At 43.8% G+C, this 17495-nt stretch overlaps 1 protein-coding gene across 1 annotated transcript in view; it reads right to left on the reverse strand.

Moving 5' to 3' along the window:
- The window catches only part of CUL3 (cullin 3), a 55390-nt gene extending 48922 nt beyond the window's left edge, over positions 1 to 6468 (reverse strand). The window contains exon 1 of the mRNA XM_030279887.4: positions 6198 to 6468. Within this exon, the coding sequence (XP_030135747.1) occupies positions 6198 to 6263 (66 nt within the window). The 5' untranslated portion in view covers positions 6264 to 6468. The remainder of the gene's footprint in view (positions 1 to 6197) is intronic.
- Between the last annotated feature and the right edge of the window lie 11027 nt (positions 6469 to 17495).

Genomic DNA, 17495 nt, shown 5'->3' on the forward strand with positions numbered 1-17495 from the left:
GACTGTAACACAATCACTCTGTTTTATGAATGGACTCACTCAAACTATCTTAAGAAAAATCTGTCCCAGTCTATCACAAAATGTTTTCACCACATGCAGGGACACTGACACTGCACATCAGTCGTGGTGGTGAAAATTTAAAGGCACCTGCACTCGGACTACCTGCCCTAGAGATCAAAGCCTAAGACCTCCAAAAACTTGTTTGAAATTCTGAAAAATGGGGTCACTAATGCTGTATGTACCTGTCCAGAACAGATTAAAAGGAAAATGTTGAGAAATGTTAATGTCTTTTACAGAAAAAGGGCTAATTCTATGTTACATACTGCTATTACAATTATTTATGTAGAATATCAAAAACTCTTAATCAGTTTTATAGGTACTGTCAGAGTTCTCTTAACTACTCTACCAGGGAAAAATAGTAACTCCTGTTCAATAATGGATTACTATACAACTTGAGCGAAGGGATGGAGAACCCTAATGAAGGCACTTGAAAAAGCTCAGATTGAATTAGCCAGTATAAAAATCCTAACAGATCAGTTCACCTTTAACCTTGCAGTCCTGTGCAAAATCAAGCAAATTTCAAATACAGCAAGATTCATAAATGGCACTGCTCCTTCCTGAGCCACTCAGAGGCACTGGCTCAAAACTCTATACAAATACAAAAGATGATTGCTCAGAACTCAAAACCCAGTTAACAAGGAAAACCAAGAAAATTTGTAACTGAAACCTGAACATCTACAGAACTGAGGAATGCTAACGAGATTAAGCAAAAACTAAATGATAATATGCACCCTGTGTCACAAATAAAACAACAAATACCTAGAACTGACTACTCAGACTGCCCTGGAATTAGTGCTCTCACCTTTTAAAAATTCTAAATGTATTATTAGGACAGTCAGTTTGCTCACAGCATTTCATTAAAGAAAAAAAAAAATTGTGAAAACTGGAAGGATTTCATAAGTTTAAACGTCCAGTAAATACCAAGTATTTCCATATATTTATTAATTTGCACAAAACCTCCTTCCTTTGAATGAGTGTTTTAGTGTTTTGTCTGTTTTATTCCTAGTTTTTAAGCCTACCAAAATTTGAGTTGTGAATGGGAACTCATGACTGTGAACGCTACATGGGTTTAGTGAAGATGCTCTCATAAATACATCTGAGAACATAAAGTAGTCAAGATTCACAAGCCAAGCATGTAAAACATGCAGTTAACCAGGTGATCTTAAAGCACTTGGTATGCTCACGTTCTTTTATTCAGAGCTGAAAAAGCCTGCAGTAAACCACCCCCCATTGCACTCTTTCCCCACATTCCATGCCTCTCCCTGCTCTCCCCAACACCTCACACAGGCTCTGAGGGTTACAAGCCAAAGCAGATCCTCACGTACTGCTTACATAACCTGAATGCTTCAAAATGTAACCACACTTCAGTGTTTTTTCTAGGGGCTATCTGCTCTAAGATGCTCAAGATGGACCAAATTTCCACCAACTGCTGGAATTGATAGATCTACACATTGTAGGCTGAAGTATAAATTTAACAAACCTCATCTCAACCTGCATCATCAATTCCCCAAGACTCAAAACAAACCACAGAAGCAGTTGGTGCTCCCTGAAAAAAAAAAAAAGCCTTCTGCCTACACAAAGCCTAGAACAAGTGGCTGTTAGATCGAGGAGAAAGGAGTGCTGGCAATAAAAATATGCGTCTTAATACTTTCTCACTTCTAAGTTTATGTAACTTTCTTCAAGGAAGAAGTAACATCAATCAATAAACCACTGAAGGAAACTAAAGGTTGTCTGTCTTTCTCCACAAGATTTTCAAATAAAACTAGTCAGAAGCTTACACATTTTTTTAAAGACTTGTTCTATTGCAAGCACACGTGTAGAATCTCTAAATGCTGTGCAGAATTCATACTGTAACTGTGTAACACTGATCCACCAAAATAGTTCTGAGAACTGGCAAAACACTACTTTGTAGCACTGCTCTAGAGAAGACAGACATCTCTGCAGGAAAGGAAAATTATCGGAAGCATTCAAAAAACCCCCTCCAACTGTAATGATCAAACCCAATAACCTACACTGGGTCATGCTGGCCTGCAGAAAGATCTGTCCAACCAATTTGATGGTGACACCTGCATTGAGGGAAGAATGAGCTCTTGCAAGTAAGTTCATTCAACACAGCTTAATGTTTCTTGCTTAAATTTTGAAAATTAATTCCCCAAATGCTTTCTGAATTCCCACATTCTAATTATTTCTGTAAGAAATGTCAGATTTTTTTTTACTATGTACAACTTTTCCGTCAAAATACATTCAAGGCTACAGTTTTCCACTAGCTAACCAGTCACAGCAAAACAGCTCAAATACACTTGCAGGAAACATAATTGACACATTTGTACAGAATGTGTACACAATGTGTACAGAAATCACGTATCTCTGAAAGTTTTAAGTGCAAATCTACCATTTTTGGCACCATTTTTCACATCTCAACTAAATAATCTTAAAATCAGATTTGCTGCAAACTTGTTTGAGAGCTTTGAAAGTATTCCTGTAGCCAGCATTAATGGGCTCACTGAGAGTTAAGGAATGAGAGCCAATCTGATACCATGAGAACACCTTTAAATCTGGAAGAAAACAACCCCAACACTTCTTCAAAATAGGTGCAATTCATATTCTGTAGCGCTATCAAACCTGCATTTTCATATATTACACATGTATTCAGCAGACGACTGCACTCTTCCAAATAATTAAAAAGCAGTCAACATATATCATGGACAATTACATGACATTTCTGAAATGTTGTTATTTTTAGTATCCATATTCATATCTTCTGCAGTGTGTATGAATTTGAAACAACAAAGTCTGAAGACTGCTTGAGAAAAAGGAACCTTCTGTCTCTCTAAAGTCCTTTTCCACTGTTCCATCTCTGGCTTTAACATCACCCTGAACGCTCTCTGGGTAGACCTTAGATAACTATGGAACAGTTAGATTTTATGGAGGCGTTAAAAGTACCAGAAGTGGATACTGAAAGTAGCACACTGGAAGTCTTCTGAGCTCAACCTCATGAGTTTGCTTTCCTCAATATACAACAAACTCTCTCAGAAATATTCTTCCTAGGTTTGAAATATACTCAAATCTGAAGTCTGAAAGAATGCATCTTCATCTGGACTACCTCTGATGAAAAGCTTATCACCGTCTTTAGGTCAGGAAGAACAAGAGAATGCAAAGTTCTTTATAGTAAGATAATTTATAAATTAGGAAAAGAGCAACTGGTTAAACATACATCTCAGTTAATTTTGATTACTGTAAAACCCACTTGTGTACAAGTAAAACAGTGTACCCCATGCCATTGCCCCTGAGGTAAGAAAAAGCACATCACAGCACACACCAGGAGCTAGCATATCTTAATGGATACTTGGGATGACAGATAATCTGGCAGCAATTACAAGAATAATAAAAAAGAAATCTAGAATAAAACTAATTCCTAAGTATTAAGATCTCCAGGTAGAAGACTGGTGCTTTTCCAAGTTTTGGTCCACTTCTAACAAATTTTTTGTACGGTAGAAAAGGTAAGCTTAGGCAATGTTTGGCAAATTATTATTTCTCAATTCCTTTAGCTATTATAAAACATAATAACAGAAGCATGAAATACATTATAAAAATGTAAAATATTTAAAAAAAACCAGAACTTGCATGAAGGAAGTCATGCTAATATTGCTATGCTCCAGGAACACCACCATTCCAATTTGGCTATTTCTAACCTAATGTAATAGTAAATAGCCACCCCCATGCAAGAAGGAAACTAATCTAAACCAGAAAGACCTCCTGAGGAAAGATGATCAATAAGAAGACAAATTGAAGCAGCCTACAAAACCACCTCTGGAAGCACTCTTAATTGAGAGCCGAAGAGCAGAACCACCACATTTGGACAAAGGAGTGAGGATCCATAGCTGCTGCATGAGTACCATATTTTCTAAACATAGACTCTACTCCCCAAAAAAATGCCCCTCACTGACACAAACAATCCCACTGCAGTCACCAACACTAAGTCATTTCCTGGACCAAGCTTCACAACCACTTAGGCATACACAAAATGTGTGTTCAGATTTTTACATCAACTACACCTGCTGACTTCTGCAATTAACAAAGGGATACCCCCCAAATCTCCCAACAAAGTACATGCTTCTTTTCTACAAGCACTTTATCAATAGGATTGTCAACAAAATGTCTTAAGTTAAAAAAAAATATCCGAGGGGACACCTGCAAAGCTGCTATCAACACATGTCCCCATATAGTTGCAGGCCTTGATGACTTGTGACTTATTGAGTTATTTTAGGAAGAAAACACTTTGTTTTTCACATATTAACCTAGATATTCTTTAAGCAACTTTAAAGAAAGACAATGCTAGTAAAAATAGTTTAAAAAAACTTGATAATGTTTAACTTTATGTAAGAACAGGGCTCCATTAGAGCATTTCTCACCCCTGCAAAACAAGTTTCACATACAGAAGAGGTGAAATACACAAACTTCAGTTTATTGCATTGTCAACTCTGCCTTTGTTGTCTGACTCATAGCTACATATTTACAGTTGGAATACATGAATCTGTTTATCAAATGAAAAGGCCCCTATCATAGTTCCTGCAGTTTGTTACAAAACATATACATTGCTCTTGTCATGGCTTATTTTTGTACAGGTTTTCCTACTACTTGTTAATAAAACTGTGGCCACATGGCAGGAAGTCTTCTCCTTTATTTCTCTAATCCAAAATTGACATTCTTGGAAAAGGCTTTTTAAAGAAATAAATGAAATATGGAGATGAAAAACCTATCATCAGCTAAAATTCCTAATCTCGTAGCCCACTTTTTTCTTTTTACTTTTACCACTAAGTGCAACTATCAGTGATTAAAAGTAGAGGAAAGAGTAAAACAGCGTAACTCAGACTGCTGTAAAGTTGGCTGCTGAGCCTATAAAGAATCTTCTAATTTCATCAGCAAGAGTTTGGATGAAGCAAATATATTGATACATGCCTTGCCAGTGAAATGAGATAAACAGGTATGTCCAGTTTCTCTATAAAGGCAGAGCACATTAGTTCTACACCACTGCCTACTGGGATCAGACATGGCATTGAAAAGTTCACACTAAACCTGAAAAGCCAATGCTAATGCTTAAAAGGCAGAGACTCAGCTAAGTATCTTCTAACATACACCTCGCTGAACACACACACGCTTCCTGGTCATCCTCCGGCAGACAACCTTTCCTATTCCTCTCGTTCCACAACGCCATTACTCGTGCTGTAGTTGTTATTCTGTTGTAAGCTTTAATTGAACCGACTGTCAAAACACAGCAGCGTTACGGCACTTCAAATTAATAATCTGGCTCCTTCCCCTCTGTAACTCCAAGCGAAGGCACGCTCACGACTCTACCGAACCTGCAGCAAGTTACCTATGCCTACATGCTTATAGTAACACCTTCTGAACAGCTGGCATTGTGCCACCTACATTTTATTATCATAAGACTTAGAGCCTCTTCTACGGAGCGGAGAGATAAATTCAGCAAGAGGAAACTCTGAAGGAGATGTAAATAAATAATCCCCCCCACACCTTCCGGGGCCAACTAATTTTGTTGATGAAGGAGCATAACCTTCGGCTCCCTCTTTGACGCCTTTTCCTTGAAAACAAAGAAGTCGGTCCCCACTGCCCCACTCCCCACTGCCGTACGTGGATTTTCATAATTGATCTGTTTGATGAGGGGAACGACAATCGCAGGGGGGACCAGTTCCTCCGCCTCCCACTCTCCGTGCGGCACCGCTTCCCTGACGAGCGCCTTCCGCACGCTCCCCCCGGCCCGCACGGCCCCGGGGTGCCGGGCCGGCTGACAGCTCCCCCCGGCCCGCACGGCCCCGGGGTGCCGGGCCGGCTGACAGCTCCCCCCGGCCCGCACGGCCCCGGGGTGCCGGGCCGGCTGACAGCTCCCCCCGGCCCGCTCGGCCCCGGGGTGCCGGGCCGGCTGACAGCTCCCCCCGGCCCGCACGGCCCCGGGGTGCCGGGCCGGCTGACAGCTCCCCCCGGCCCGCACGGCCCCGGGGTGCCGGGCCGGCTGACAGCTCCCCCGCCCCGCTCGCACCCGCGGCCCCGGCGCACGGCGCGGCCCGCACGGCGCCGGGGCCTGCGGAGGCCGCTCGGGCCGCCCCAGGCCCGGTACTCACGGGGAAGGCGCGGATCCGCATCTTGGTGTCCTTCCGGCTGCCCGTCCCCTTGCTCAGGTTCGACATCTTCGGGTCCGGCGGCGCCTCCGGCGCGGGGCGGCAGAGCCGGGGGACGCGCGGCGGGGCGGTGGGCCCGGGAGCGGGGCCGGGGGAGGCCGCTGGCGACCTTCGCTGCGAGCGCGGCCCCCGGGGGCGCGGAGGCCGGGCCGACCGGGTCGGGCCGGGCGGCAGAGGCGGCGGCGCGGGCCCCTCGCTCCGCTGGCGGCGCTTCCTTCAGCCTCCGCCGCGATGGCGGACAAACATCGCTCACTGCGCAGGGCCGTGCGCCCCCCCTTCCCTTCCTTCCCTTCTCTTCCTTCCCTCGCTCTCCTTCCCTTCCTTCCCTCCCCTCCCACCGCCCGGCTCTCTCGGATCCGGCCGCGGTGGGGCGGGGGCGGCGGGAGGGCCGGGGGCGGGGGCGGAGAGGGGCCTCCCAGCTCTCGCGAGGTTTCCGCCGCTCTCGCGAGATGTCCCGTCTCCGGCGGGCCGACACGGCCGCGGCGGGCGGGGAGTGGAGGGCGGGGAAGGCGCGCGGGCGGGGAGGGCGCCGCTGATTGGCGGAAAGCAGCGCCGCGCGAGGGGGGCGGGGCCCAGGCGGGCGGGCGGTGCGTCCCGTGAGGGGCGGCGGGGCCGCGGTGCCCGGGCGCGTTCGGGGCGCCGCCGGTGACGCGGGGTCCGGGGATCGCGGCATCGCGGCGTCCCGGGGCTGGCAGAGAGCTTTAAGATCATGCAGTCCAACCGTCCGCTCAGCACTGCCCCGTGACCCCTAAGCCACTGAACCACATCACCCAGCGCCAGACCCAGACGCCTCTTAAACACCTCCAGGAATGGCGACTCCACCACCTGCTCCACATCCCCACTTGTCGGGCTTGTGGCAGTTGTTTCATTAGGTTTAAAGTGCAGGTTTTGGTGCCGCTACAGGCTTGTGCCAGTGGGCCTCGCAGGTGCTGCAGCCCCGCGGGCACACGGGGCACGGCCCCGGCCGGGAGCAGCTGTCCCTGCCTGGTACCGGCTGGCAGCCCGGCACCGCGCCCCTTTGCCCGGGCATTGCCCTTGGGAACCTCCCGGCTCCAGTGCTGCCCTGAGAATCGTGCCGGCGGCAGGCGGGTCCCGCCGCAGAGTGCCGTGATGCCCGGCAGGGGTCTTCAGCAGTGCTCTGTGTCTGTGCAGTGCCAGGGATACTCAGCGATGCTCTGGTTGCACAGTGCCAGGGGTATTCAGCAGTGCTCTGTGTCTGTGCAGTGCCAGGGATACTCAGCCAATGCTCTGTGGTTGCACAGCGCCTAGGGGTATCAGCGATGCTCTGTGTCTGTGCAGTGCCAGGGATATTCAGCCAATGCTCTGTGGCTGCACAGTGCCAGGGGTATTCAGCAGTGCTGTCTGTGCAGTGCCAGGGATACTCAGCGATGCTCTGGTTGCACAGTGCCAGGGGTATTCAGCAGTGCTCTGTGTCTGTGCAGTGCCAGGGACACTCAGAGATGGTCTGGTTGCACAGTGCCGGGGTATTCAGCAGTGCTCTGTGTCTGTGCAGTGCCAGGGACACTCAGAGATGCTCTGGTTGTACAGTGCCGGGGTATTCAGCGGTGCTCTGTGTCTGTGCAGTGCCAGGGATACTCAGCGATTCTCTGGTTGCACAGTGCCAGGGGTATTCAGCAGTGCTCTGTGTCTGTGCAGTGCCAGGGATACTCAGCGATGCTCTGTGGCTGCCCAGTGCCAGGGGTATTCAGCAGTGCTGTCTGTGCAGTGCCAGGGACACTCAGAGATGCTCTGGTTGTACAGTGCCGGGGTATTCAGCGGTGCTCTGTGTCTGTGCAGTGCCAGGGACACTCAGAGATGGTCTGGTTGCACAGTGCCGGGGTATTCAGCAGTGCTCTGTGTCTGTGCAGTGCCAGGGACACTCAGAGATGCTCTGGTTGTACAGTGCCGGGGTATTCAGCGGTGCTCTGTGTCTGTGCAGTGCCAGGGATACTCAGCGATGCTCTGGCTGCACAGTGCCAGGGATACTCAGCAATGCTCTGTGTCTGTGCAGTGCCAGGGATACTCAGCGATGCTCTGTGTCTGTGCAGTGCCAGGGACACTCAGCAATGCTCTGGTTGCACAGTGCCAGGGGTATTCAGCGATGCTCTGTGGCTGCATCGCAGTGCATGCCTGGGAAATGAGGGTGCCACCTGAGGCAACGCTTACACGTGCCCAGAGTTAAATATATGTCGTTCAGCAAAGGGCAGGTGCTGTAGAATGGTTAGAGAAATGTCCGATTCTGTGAGTTATCAGAGGGGCACTTCTGGAAGTTAGGTTGGTCAGCCAGAAAAAATCTAGGTCCCAGATGCCAGGGGGCTGACTGAAAAGTTAGTGTGTTTTGAAGTTGAAATGTGCATCAAAATATGTCTTGCTCAAGATCCCCCAAAGGAAGGAGGTGGCATAGCCAGGAAGAGAATTTCCTTCAGGTGACTCTTGAACTGAACTCTGAATACCACAGCATTGTGTGATGCACATTTTGCATCCTGCTCCACGTGCCTCCATCATTAGTGTTTTCCTACAGGTGCCTGTACACTGCACATATTTGCAGGGCACAGAAGCAGCATTCCTTCTCTGAGTTAGTTTACCTTCTGTACCAGGGATTTCACCAGTTTTGTCTCTTGGAGATGGTTGCTATTGGGACTATGCATGTTCATATATGGCATATTTTTTAATCCCCTGATCAGAATTAAGTATATACGCCTAGAGTAGGTGTTATATAAGAGCAACACAATAAACAATGATTGCAACATGACTATGCAATAGGAACCAGTCCTTTTCAAAATTGCAGTATAGTCAAAATGCAGATCAAACAAAGATGACATGAGAAGGGAAAGATTACCAGTTGTTAATAGGAAGAATATGGCTTACACATTGTTTCATTATAATTTCAATGTCATTTCTCCTCCTAAGTATTTTCTTTGCCAAATGACGACAACCTCTTATGTTAATACAGAGTTTTTCCCAGTCCATAACAGTTAGGATAAAATCACTCAAAAATGTTTGACTCTTGTAAAAAGTTTGCAGAACTAAAGTAGAAATAAAGTTATACTAAAACACAGAGTTTTCATTTTGAAAATATTGCAAAAACACTCTTCAACAAATTTAGTGCACTTTTCAAAACCCAAAACTTTCCCCAGAATCCATTTATGAGGAACTGGCATTTCTTCTTTCAAGAAAGAAGAAAAAACCCCAACTTTTACCATTCCCCATTACTGCAGATGGCTCTGGATTGACTTCTATAATGATTGCCTCAGTGCTTCCTGCCACTGGCCTTATGCTTATGGCAGCCCTGGACAACCAGCCTCTTTGCCTTCTAGGTTGCCCTTAATGCACATTTTTTTATCTAAAAGTGGAAGAGTGCTGACTCACCCTCAGACACTGTTCAGACTGGCACATAACGCCCAACAAAAATTAAAATTATGCTCCTACCAAGTAATCTCAATTCTCACATTAAATAGCTTTCTTTTACACATGAGTTTAGCTACCACACACTAGCACAAGTGTAATGATAGCTCTAATTTTATTACTAAATGCTGAATTTGGAGCCTGAGCCTTCTTTTGGTGCAGATTTATGACCCAATGTGTCACATCTGCTAACACAGATTCCTCTAGAGCTCCTCCTTTCATGTCTGAGGTCTGTTCTGTGACTGTCCAAGGTGCAGACAATTACCAATTTTTAGTGCAAATTTTCTATTTCCATACATAATGTACAAAATGAGGTTTCACTAAAAGTTACCCTTTGAGCTTACACAGAGAACTAATTGAGATGTGTGTTAAGTGCTTATAATGTTAATTCCAGGTGGGTCAAACCAGAAGGAAGACAGGCAGGTGGAGGAGGACAGATCAGCGCAGGAAGTGTGATGCACCCTGTGGCTTACCCAGGTCACCCCAGCTGTGTCCCAAACATCTCATGTCCCTCTGTGGTCCAGCCACGAGGGAAAGCTTCTTGTGCACAGGAGGGTAAGCCTTGTTGGAAATTTCACATCTGAGCATTGAGCAGCCTTCAACCCAGCTTACAGCAACCACAACAACATGCAGAGCTATGAACACCCCCAGAATCATTTACCCTAGTGCAGAGAAGAGCTCTGCATTCTCCTAAGAAGTTTTCTTTTTTTCCTGAAGTCCTATCAGTCCTTTGATTTTAGATACTGATGGTCTCACTAAAATGACAGGGGACATTGCTTAGGTGTCTGCCAGTCCACACAGAATATCTCCACCTGAGTAACACATCACCACCTTGCTGTCAGCACCAGAGGGATGGCTCTTTGCATTGACTTGTGTGTCTTGAAGGTCACAGAAAATCTTTATTTAAATACTGGGTTTATAATCTGATTTATATCTTAACATATAATCATAATCATGTGAAAGGCATCAGAAATTTTAGAAGAATGTAAGGAGCACATTTTATTGGAATTGATCTAAATTTACATTTTAATAATTAGGCCTTTAGGCAGAACATAGCTTGTGTTAACTTCTAGAGAAATATTCAATATATACCTGTGCAAATATGAATTTTTTGTTTCAAATCATGGCTTTCTGCTTGGTAAGGCTTAATTGTGCTTCACCAAAGCCAGGCACTGTGATTATTTTTGTTTTTAAGTAACCATCCTTTCCAAGGAATCATACAGGCTTATTCTCAGGTCTTCCTTATCCAGGGGTGAGGTACTGAAATACAAAAGCATAAAGAAAAAAAGTATTTCTAGCAAAGAAGAATGCAGAATGACCACATCCTGGTCTGCAGAGCACCTAAAAGCCCGACTGCAAACTCAGGGACAACCATTTCAGGGCTTGAACTCACTGTAAGATAGAAAAAAAATCCTTATGTGGTGGGAAAAAGTGAAATCCCTCCTTGTAAAACCCAGATTCAGGAGGAAGGCTTTTCCCACCCCAAATCCTAATTTTTTTTCACTTTTTTCTGTAAGTGCCTGCGTCACTTTGCATGTGATGGTTGCTTTCAGATTTGCATAATTGATATGTGACACAAAAAAAAAGCTCGGGACAACCTGATAAATGTATACTTGTAATGCCTAAATTTCTTCCCCGCCAATCACAACCAACTGACTGATTTGTGTACAGGGTTCCTAGATTTCACTAGGTACAGGGACAACAGCTTCCTGTAGAAACAGGATCAATATTTAGAAATTTGATTTACCAGGACACTATAACATTTCTCTTCGAAGAAACAGAACAATTTTGAGGCATAACATTTCACATTATTATTTCGCTATCCATTTAGAGACTTTTTTTTCCTTTTGTGTATGTCCTGGATGAAGAAAAAACTTGTTTTTATCTTGCTCAATCACTGTTTCAGAGGAGTTTAGGCAGAGGTATAATTCACTGTAATAAAGCTACTTGCATTTCAGGTAGATCTGTAAGTTTGGAGTTGTTGGGGTTTTTTTTTCTTATTTCTTCCTTCTCTGGAAAAACGTACAAAATATTTTGTTTGCTTTAACAATGAGCACTGTTGGGTTTTATTTTTTTTGGTTTTTTTGGTATTTTTTGACATGATAGGGGTGGTTGAGAGGCCTGGGGGTGCAGTGAAAGGCTGTGGAGTGTCAAGACAAGGAGGAAAACAAGCAACATAAAGTTATTTGCTTGATCACTCGTGAAAACTTGTTGCTTGGAACATTTGGCTAGGATGTGTTTAAATTTAATTTCTGTTGCATTTAAATGCCACCACAAACACAGTAAATGCTAAAACATGACAGTCTAAATAGCTCAACAGTTTCAAAATGAAACCAGACTAAATTACTTTCAAATATTTTTGCAAGCAGGAAGAGATGTTGAGGTACTGTCTCAACCTTATTTTCTCTGTTCCTGCCCTGACTTCCAGACAAAGCCCTTGCTGCTGGGCACGGCTGAGGCCAGGCTGTCCCTCAGAGCCCTGTGCATGGCTTGGCACAGCAGCAGCAGCAGCACAGGGCTCCAGCAGCACTGGTTGCACAAGCCCTGCCTGCAGTGCCGGCCGACTTGCAGTGGGCTGTTTACAGCAGAGGGCTGAGCATGGGCAGGAGGAGATGATGAGGTTGCTGTAATGAGCACATCATGTAGTGGCACATTTCAAAAACAGGTCTAACCAGACAATGCACATAATAACCAAAATTAATGCTATCCAAACACCACTGGCTTCCCTTTCAGTACCTGACCCACTTCAAGATCGTTGGAATAATACTGAAGTCCTTAACAGGCTAAGTCAAGTGTCAGTGCCCGGGCAAACTCCCATCTCTGATGCAGGTCGTTGACGGTGATCTTACACAATGTGACTCCAAAAGACACGAGCAAACCATGGCCTCTAATTCCCCAGCACTGCAGCTTCCCTGGTGGCAGCAATCTCTGTGACAAGTGCTGCTTCCACGCCATGCCTGGGTCTCTGTGTCTGCCTGGGTCAGTGGCTGTGTCCTCGCTGCAACAGGAGAGGGTTTCCCATCGGGAACAGGCAGGCTCCTGGCTTACTGCCCCAGCAGTGAGCTGTGAAACCACTGCTTCACTGGCAAGTGCAGAGTGTAAACAGGCTTTCAGCAGCGTGACAGGAGATGTAGTTGGAGCACATTGTTTGTGCAAGGCTCACATTAGAAAAAAAAATCATGCTACAGAGTTCCATCCAAGGGTGAAAGCTGCAGTGATGCAGTCAGACAAATGGTTCAGGTTCAGATATCTTCCCCATCACATCACAACAATCTGCTCTTAAGAGGTGAACGGATGTGAATATATTGTGTCAGAAGACAGCCTCAAAGAGCCAGATGCTTCAAAACACTCAAGGCAACCTTTCAGGAAAAAAACAACTTGTTTTCTGTGATAAACCATGGAAGAAAATACTGTGCAACAGCCCAAGTAAAATTTAAAAAGCTGCACCAGTACCATCATACTACACAAACACCTACCAAAAGGTTAGGGGTAACTTGTTCTTGGTTTATAAAGCACCCACCTGGGAAAGTGGTTTCTGAGAGTACTGCCATTTAAATCTAGTAGGAAAAGAGAGCCTGAAAAATTGGTTGGAAACTGAAGCAAGATCAAAAACAATGCAACACCAAAGATAATTATTCCTTACAACTATTTACTTACATATGTGACAGATCCCTCATTATTCAACCTGTCAAATGAAGCTTAGTAACCTGCTAAAAACCAAGTCAGAGTCCAAATGGGGTGAGTTCTGTCAGGAGTAGCCACTAATGCCATGTTCTTCCAGAACCTCTGGATTTATTCACTTTAGTAGTAAGAGTAGCAGCAGCTCTTGGCATCATCTGCAGATGCAGGTGTGTAATGTAGACTTCTGGGAACATTTACCCACTACTTTGTGTGGCACAGAAGGGCTGATGGAGAATGTCTGAGATAGCTGACAAACCTTTCTTCTGATGAGATCTAGTGTCTTAGTACCAATTCCGTTTCTGTGGGACTGGAGGAAGTTACTTTGAAGCGTGAGGGAAAAACACATTTCACATTTTTCATGGTTACACTCACCAGAGATTACTTTATTTGTAATCTGTTACTGACTTTCACGCCTCAGCTATTCTGACGTTTCCTGTTTGCTAAGTGACAGAGAATTGTTGCCTTGCATACTTAAAATGCTGGTACATTTATGGCCTTTTTACATTCTCTAAACCTAGGTAAAACTCTAGGTTTCCCACATGTACATTTCTTCTAAAATGTACACATTGTTCCAAAAGTTACTTCTGCATGGGAGAAGGCTCTACCCAGGTGCAGTTTGCATCCTTTGCAGATCCTTTACACTGCCACAATAAGCCTTGTGCTGTAAAGTGACTAATGTTCAGCCTCACATATGGTATTTAGTGGCCAAGCAGCTGTGCCAGTTTAAGATGTGACCAACATTCAGGTGTTTTTCATCATTCTGCAGCAGCTCTACAGTCAACCCAGAGTTAAAAAAGCTATATAAAAAAATCAGTGTTTAAATTCCAGCAGAAAAGTCAGGTGGGTGAACTCATGTCACTCCTACGAGCATTTACTAACCTGCTGTCTTTGTACTAAAACCCATGATGAAAGCCCAGATGATTTATTCTGACATCTAAGCTGTACTAGGAAGAAAGTAATTTTCAGCTTATGGCTGGGGATGGACATCTTCAAGTGCCACAAAGCCATTTCTACAATGACCATGTGACTGAAGACTCAGAAAACAATCATTATTTTACAGATAGCTGGTAAACATCCTCTTCCAGACCTGGTTCTGCAGGCTAAAGATGCCAAGCATCTGCAATGGGCATTCCCAGAAACCAGGGCTCTCCTTGGAATGAACTGGAATTGTGCTACAGTTTTCCTATCTGCCTGAGACAAAGCATGCTGGTTAGTCAAGCCTGCCTTTGGCAGCTGTTTGATCTAACCCAGCAGAACTTGTCTGTAACATAGTGAGCATTAATTGCCCTGGTTACACCTTTTTGGCAGAGTTGTGCTGTTGGTAACTCCTGGTTGTGATGAAAATGCAAAACTGGAGGCAGAGAGAGCAAGATTTCAGCAGACAAAGGGATTTGCAAGATGGTAAGGGCACGTGACCACCAAGTAGTCAAGCAAATTGCATAGTACAACTGCCCACTTTTTTTCTAGTTTGATAAAAAAATACAAAGCATCCATGAAAAATGCAACTGTCTTTCAGCTCTTAATCAGCTTTCAAATCACAAGGTTGAGTTCAATGCAAGAAATGATCTTTTAACAGCTTTTATTCCATGACAGTAAATTCAGAAAAGATGCCTTTTCAAACCACAAGATTATTGCTATTCTCTTTATTACACTGTCATCTGAGAGCCAACATATAGTACTTTTATCTGGCACTAGACAAGCACAAAAAATAGACAATATTCTGCAAAATAGTTTGCAAATGATGCAGATAAGGCAGGTTATGGGAAAGGTGTGGTGGGAAGGAAGATGTGTTTTCAGGAATGGGATTATGGTGCTTGGCCTTACAGTCTGAAAGAAGGCCTAAAGCAAGTGAGCAAAAGAAAAAGATCACATAGGGGATATATTGAACCTGGTGTGAACATTCATGAGATCACCTTGGTATGCATCTGTCTCTTGTGCAGAGTCCAGTGGGTTTGGCAAAGCAGGCCCACGTGTGCTGAGCCTGGCTTTTGGAACAGTCATGACATGGATGCAAGGCAAAAAAACCAAATTTGGATTCCAATGAGTTGTTTCTTTGATCTTAGAGAAATACCTAAAGAAATAATGTCCTCATGAGAAAGCATAGTGTGTTGGTAGCACAGACCCATTCTCATGAAATTGCTACAGTTCTCAAGACTTTAAAAGACAAAGTGCAGCAAAAACAAGAGCTACATACACCTGAATGAAAATCTATATGCAAGTCCATCTTCCTAGGATGGATGTATCGGATGCATAGCAAATTTTTCCTAATATAAATACAATGTATCTAGAAAGGTTCATTGTTACTGATGTACTTTACACAAGCCTCCTGTGCTGATAAAAAGAAAATAAAACCTTTTCAAGGTGATACTCAGGTTGGCAATCACATTTCTTAGTGTCTCTCTCTGACCCAAATTCTTTCTAGGGATTGAAATCAACTGTGGCCAGATCTCAAGGCTTATTTGGCTCCAGCTTCATGGCTAGGGGATGTTTTATTCATGTCATTGCTAAAATCACTACTTCAATTTAAAATGCTGTCAGGCATTCTTCAGATTCTGCCCATAGAGGATAAGCCAAGCAATATTCCTCAAATGAGCTGTATTGCACGTTGCACTCTTGAAAATCAATTTTCATCGCACATACCATTGATATTTCTTAATTTGAGCAAACAGCAAGTTGGATACCACTGCAAAAAAATATGACTCTGTAAAACATTTCTGGTTTAGTATGGAGAGAGAATATTAGTAGTAATATTAAGACAGACAATAAGAATTATTTCTGTGAGATAATTTTCTTCTCTGTTTAATGGGATCCTTCCAATATCTAACTGTGAGTGGAGGAATTAAAAAAAAAATGACAAATTGCTTAACCATGATCTCCCTCACCAACTTTTCTGGTTCCTCTAATTGAGAAATTATAACAGCTGGGGATAGGCATACCTTATTATCAGAAACCTTTTGCTACTGGTAACATGGATCCAGTTATATGCCTCATTATTTTCTATTGGTTTCATGAGTGTAGTATATTAAAAAAAAAAAAAACTACAAAAAGGACACGAAAACACAAAAACCCCCAATATTCTGGCATTTTTAAATGCTACAATTTCATTTTTTATCAACATTACAAAAAATTTCCTTCTATTTTACTTTAAAGGCCATTGTAAGGGATGTTTCTGACATTTGCAGTATGCAGAACAACTGTATCTATGCAGATTTATTGGAAACCCCATCAATCTACCTGTCTTTAAAAACGCTCTTAACTAACTTGCAAGGGTTTGGGTACACATTAGCTAAAGACCCTCAGAAATTCTCTTCTTCAAAGATTTCCAATTTTATTTTATATTTTAAGCAAAGTGGGCATCTTAGCAGAACATGAATTTAACAAATGTGTGTATTAATGAAGTGAACGTGGGATGAATGTTAACTGCAAACCTTGTCTCTGGTACCAGATTTTTCAGGAAAATATAAGTAAGTAAATTCTAGGGTAGTCTTGAGGTGTTTTAGAAATAACAGAAGCCACACTTGTGTTATTTTAGCCATTTTGTTGTTGAAATGCTATCACTGTTTAGCAACTTCTAGACATCAGGCAACAGCTCAGCAAACCTAGGTTTGCAGATTTCTTAGAACCAGGAATGTCAAAGAGTTTTCTTCTTCCAAAGCAGACAAAGTCAGCCAAATGGAAAGGTGTAAATCCTGTCCTCTTGTGCACCCAGCATCTCTAGCCCCCTTCAGGGCCTGGCAGAGGGCAAAGCTGTCAGCTATTAGCGGCTGTAAAGAGCATGAGGTGTAATGCCAGCTTTTAAATTAAACAAACAAAAATACTTTTCTTGTTGACTTTTAAAGGCATGTATATTTCTTTCACACTTAGTGCTCAGTATATGGTCTTATTTAAGTGAGTGGTTGGAAAAGTACCAAAGACTTTTATATGCTTATATTGCCAAAAGGAAGACTTCAGGATTTTTGAATGCAGGATCTAGGAAGACTTCCCCCGCTCCATCTCTGGGCCAGCTGGACTATTAGGAGTTGGGAAGATTTTTGACCAGATTGGAAAGTCCTAAAGGTCATTTCACAAGCCCCATCAATCAGCCTAATGCTGGCCCAGTTGCCATAGCAGAAACATGTTTAAAGAATTTTTGATTGTTAAAAGGGCGATTCATTT

Source organism: Taeniopygia guttata, chromosome 9, assembly GCF_048771995.1.
Source record: "Taeniopygia guttata chromosome 9, bTaeGut7.mat, whole genome shotgun sequence".
Lineage (NCBI taxonomy): Eukaryota > Metazoa > Chordata > Aves > Passeriformes > Estrildidae > Taeniopygia > Taeniopygia guttata.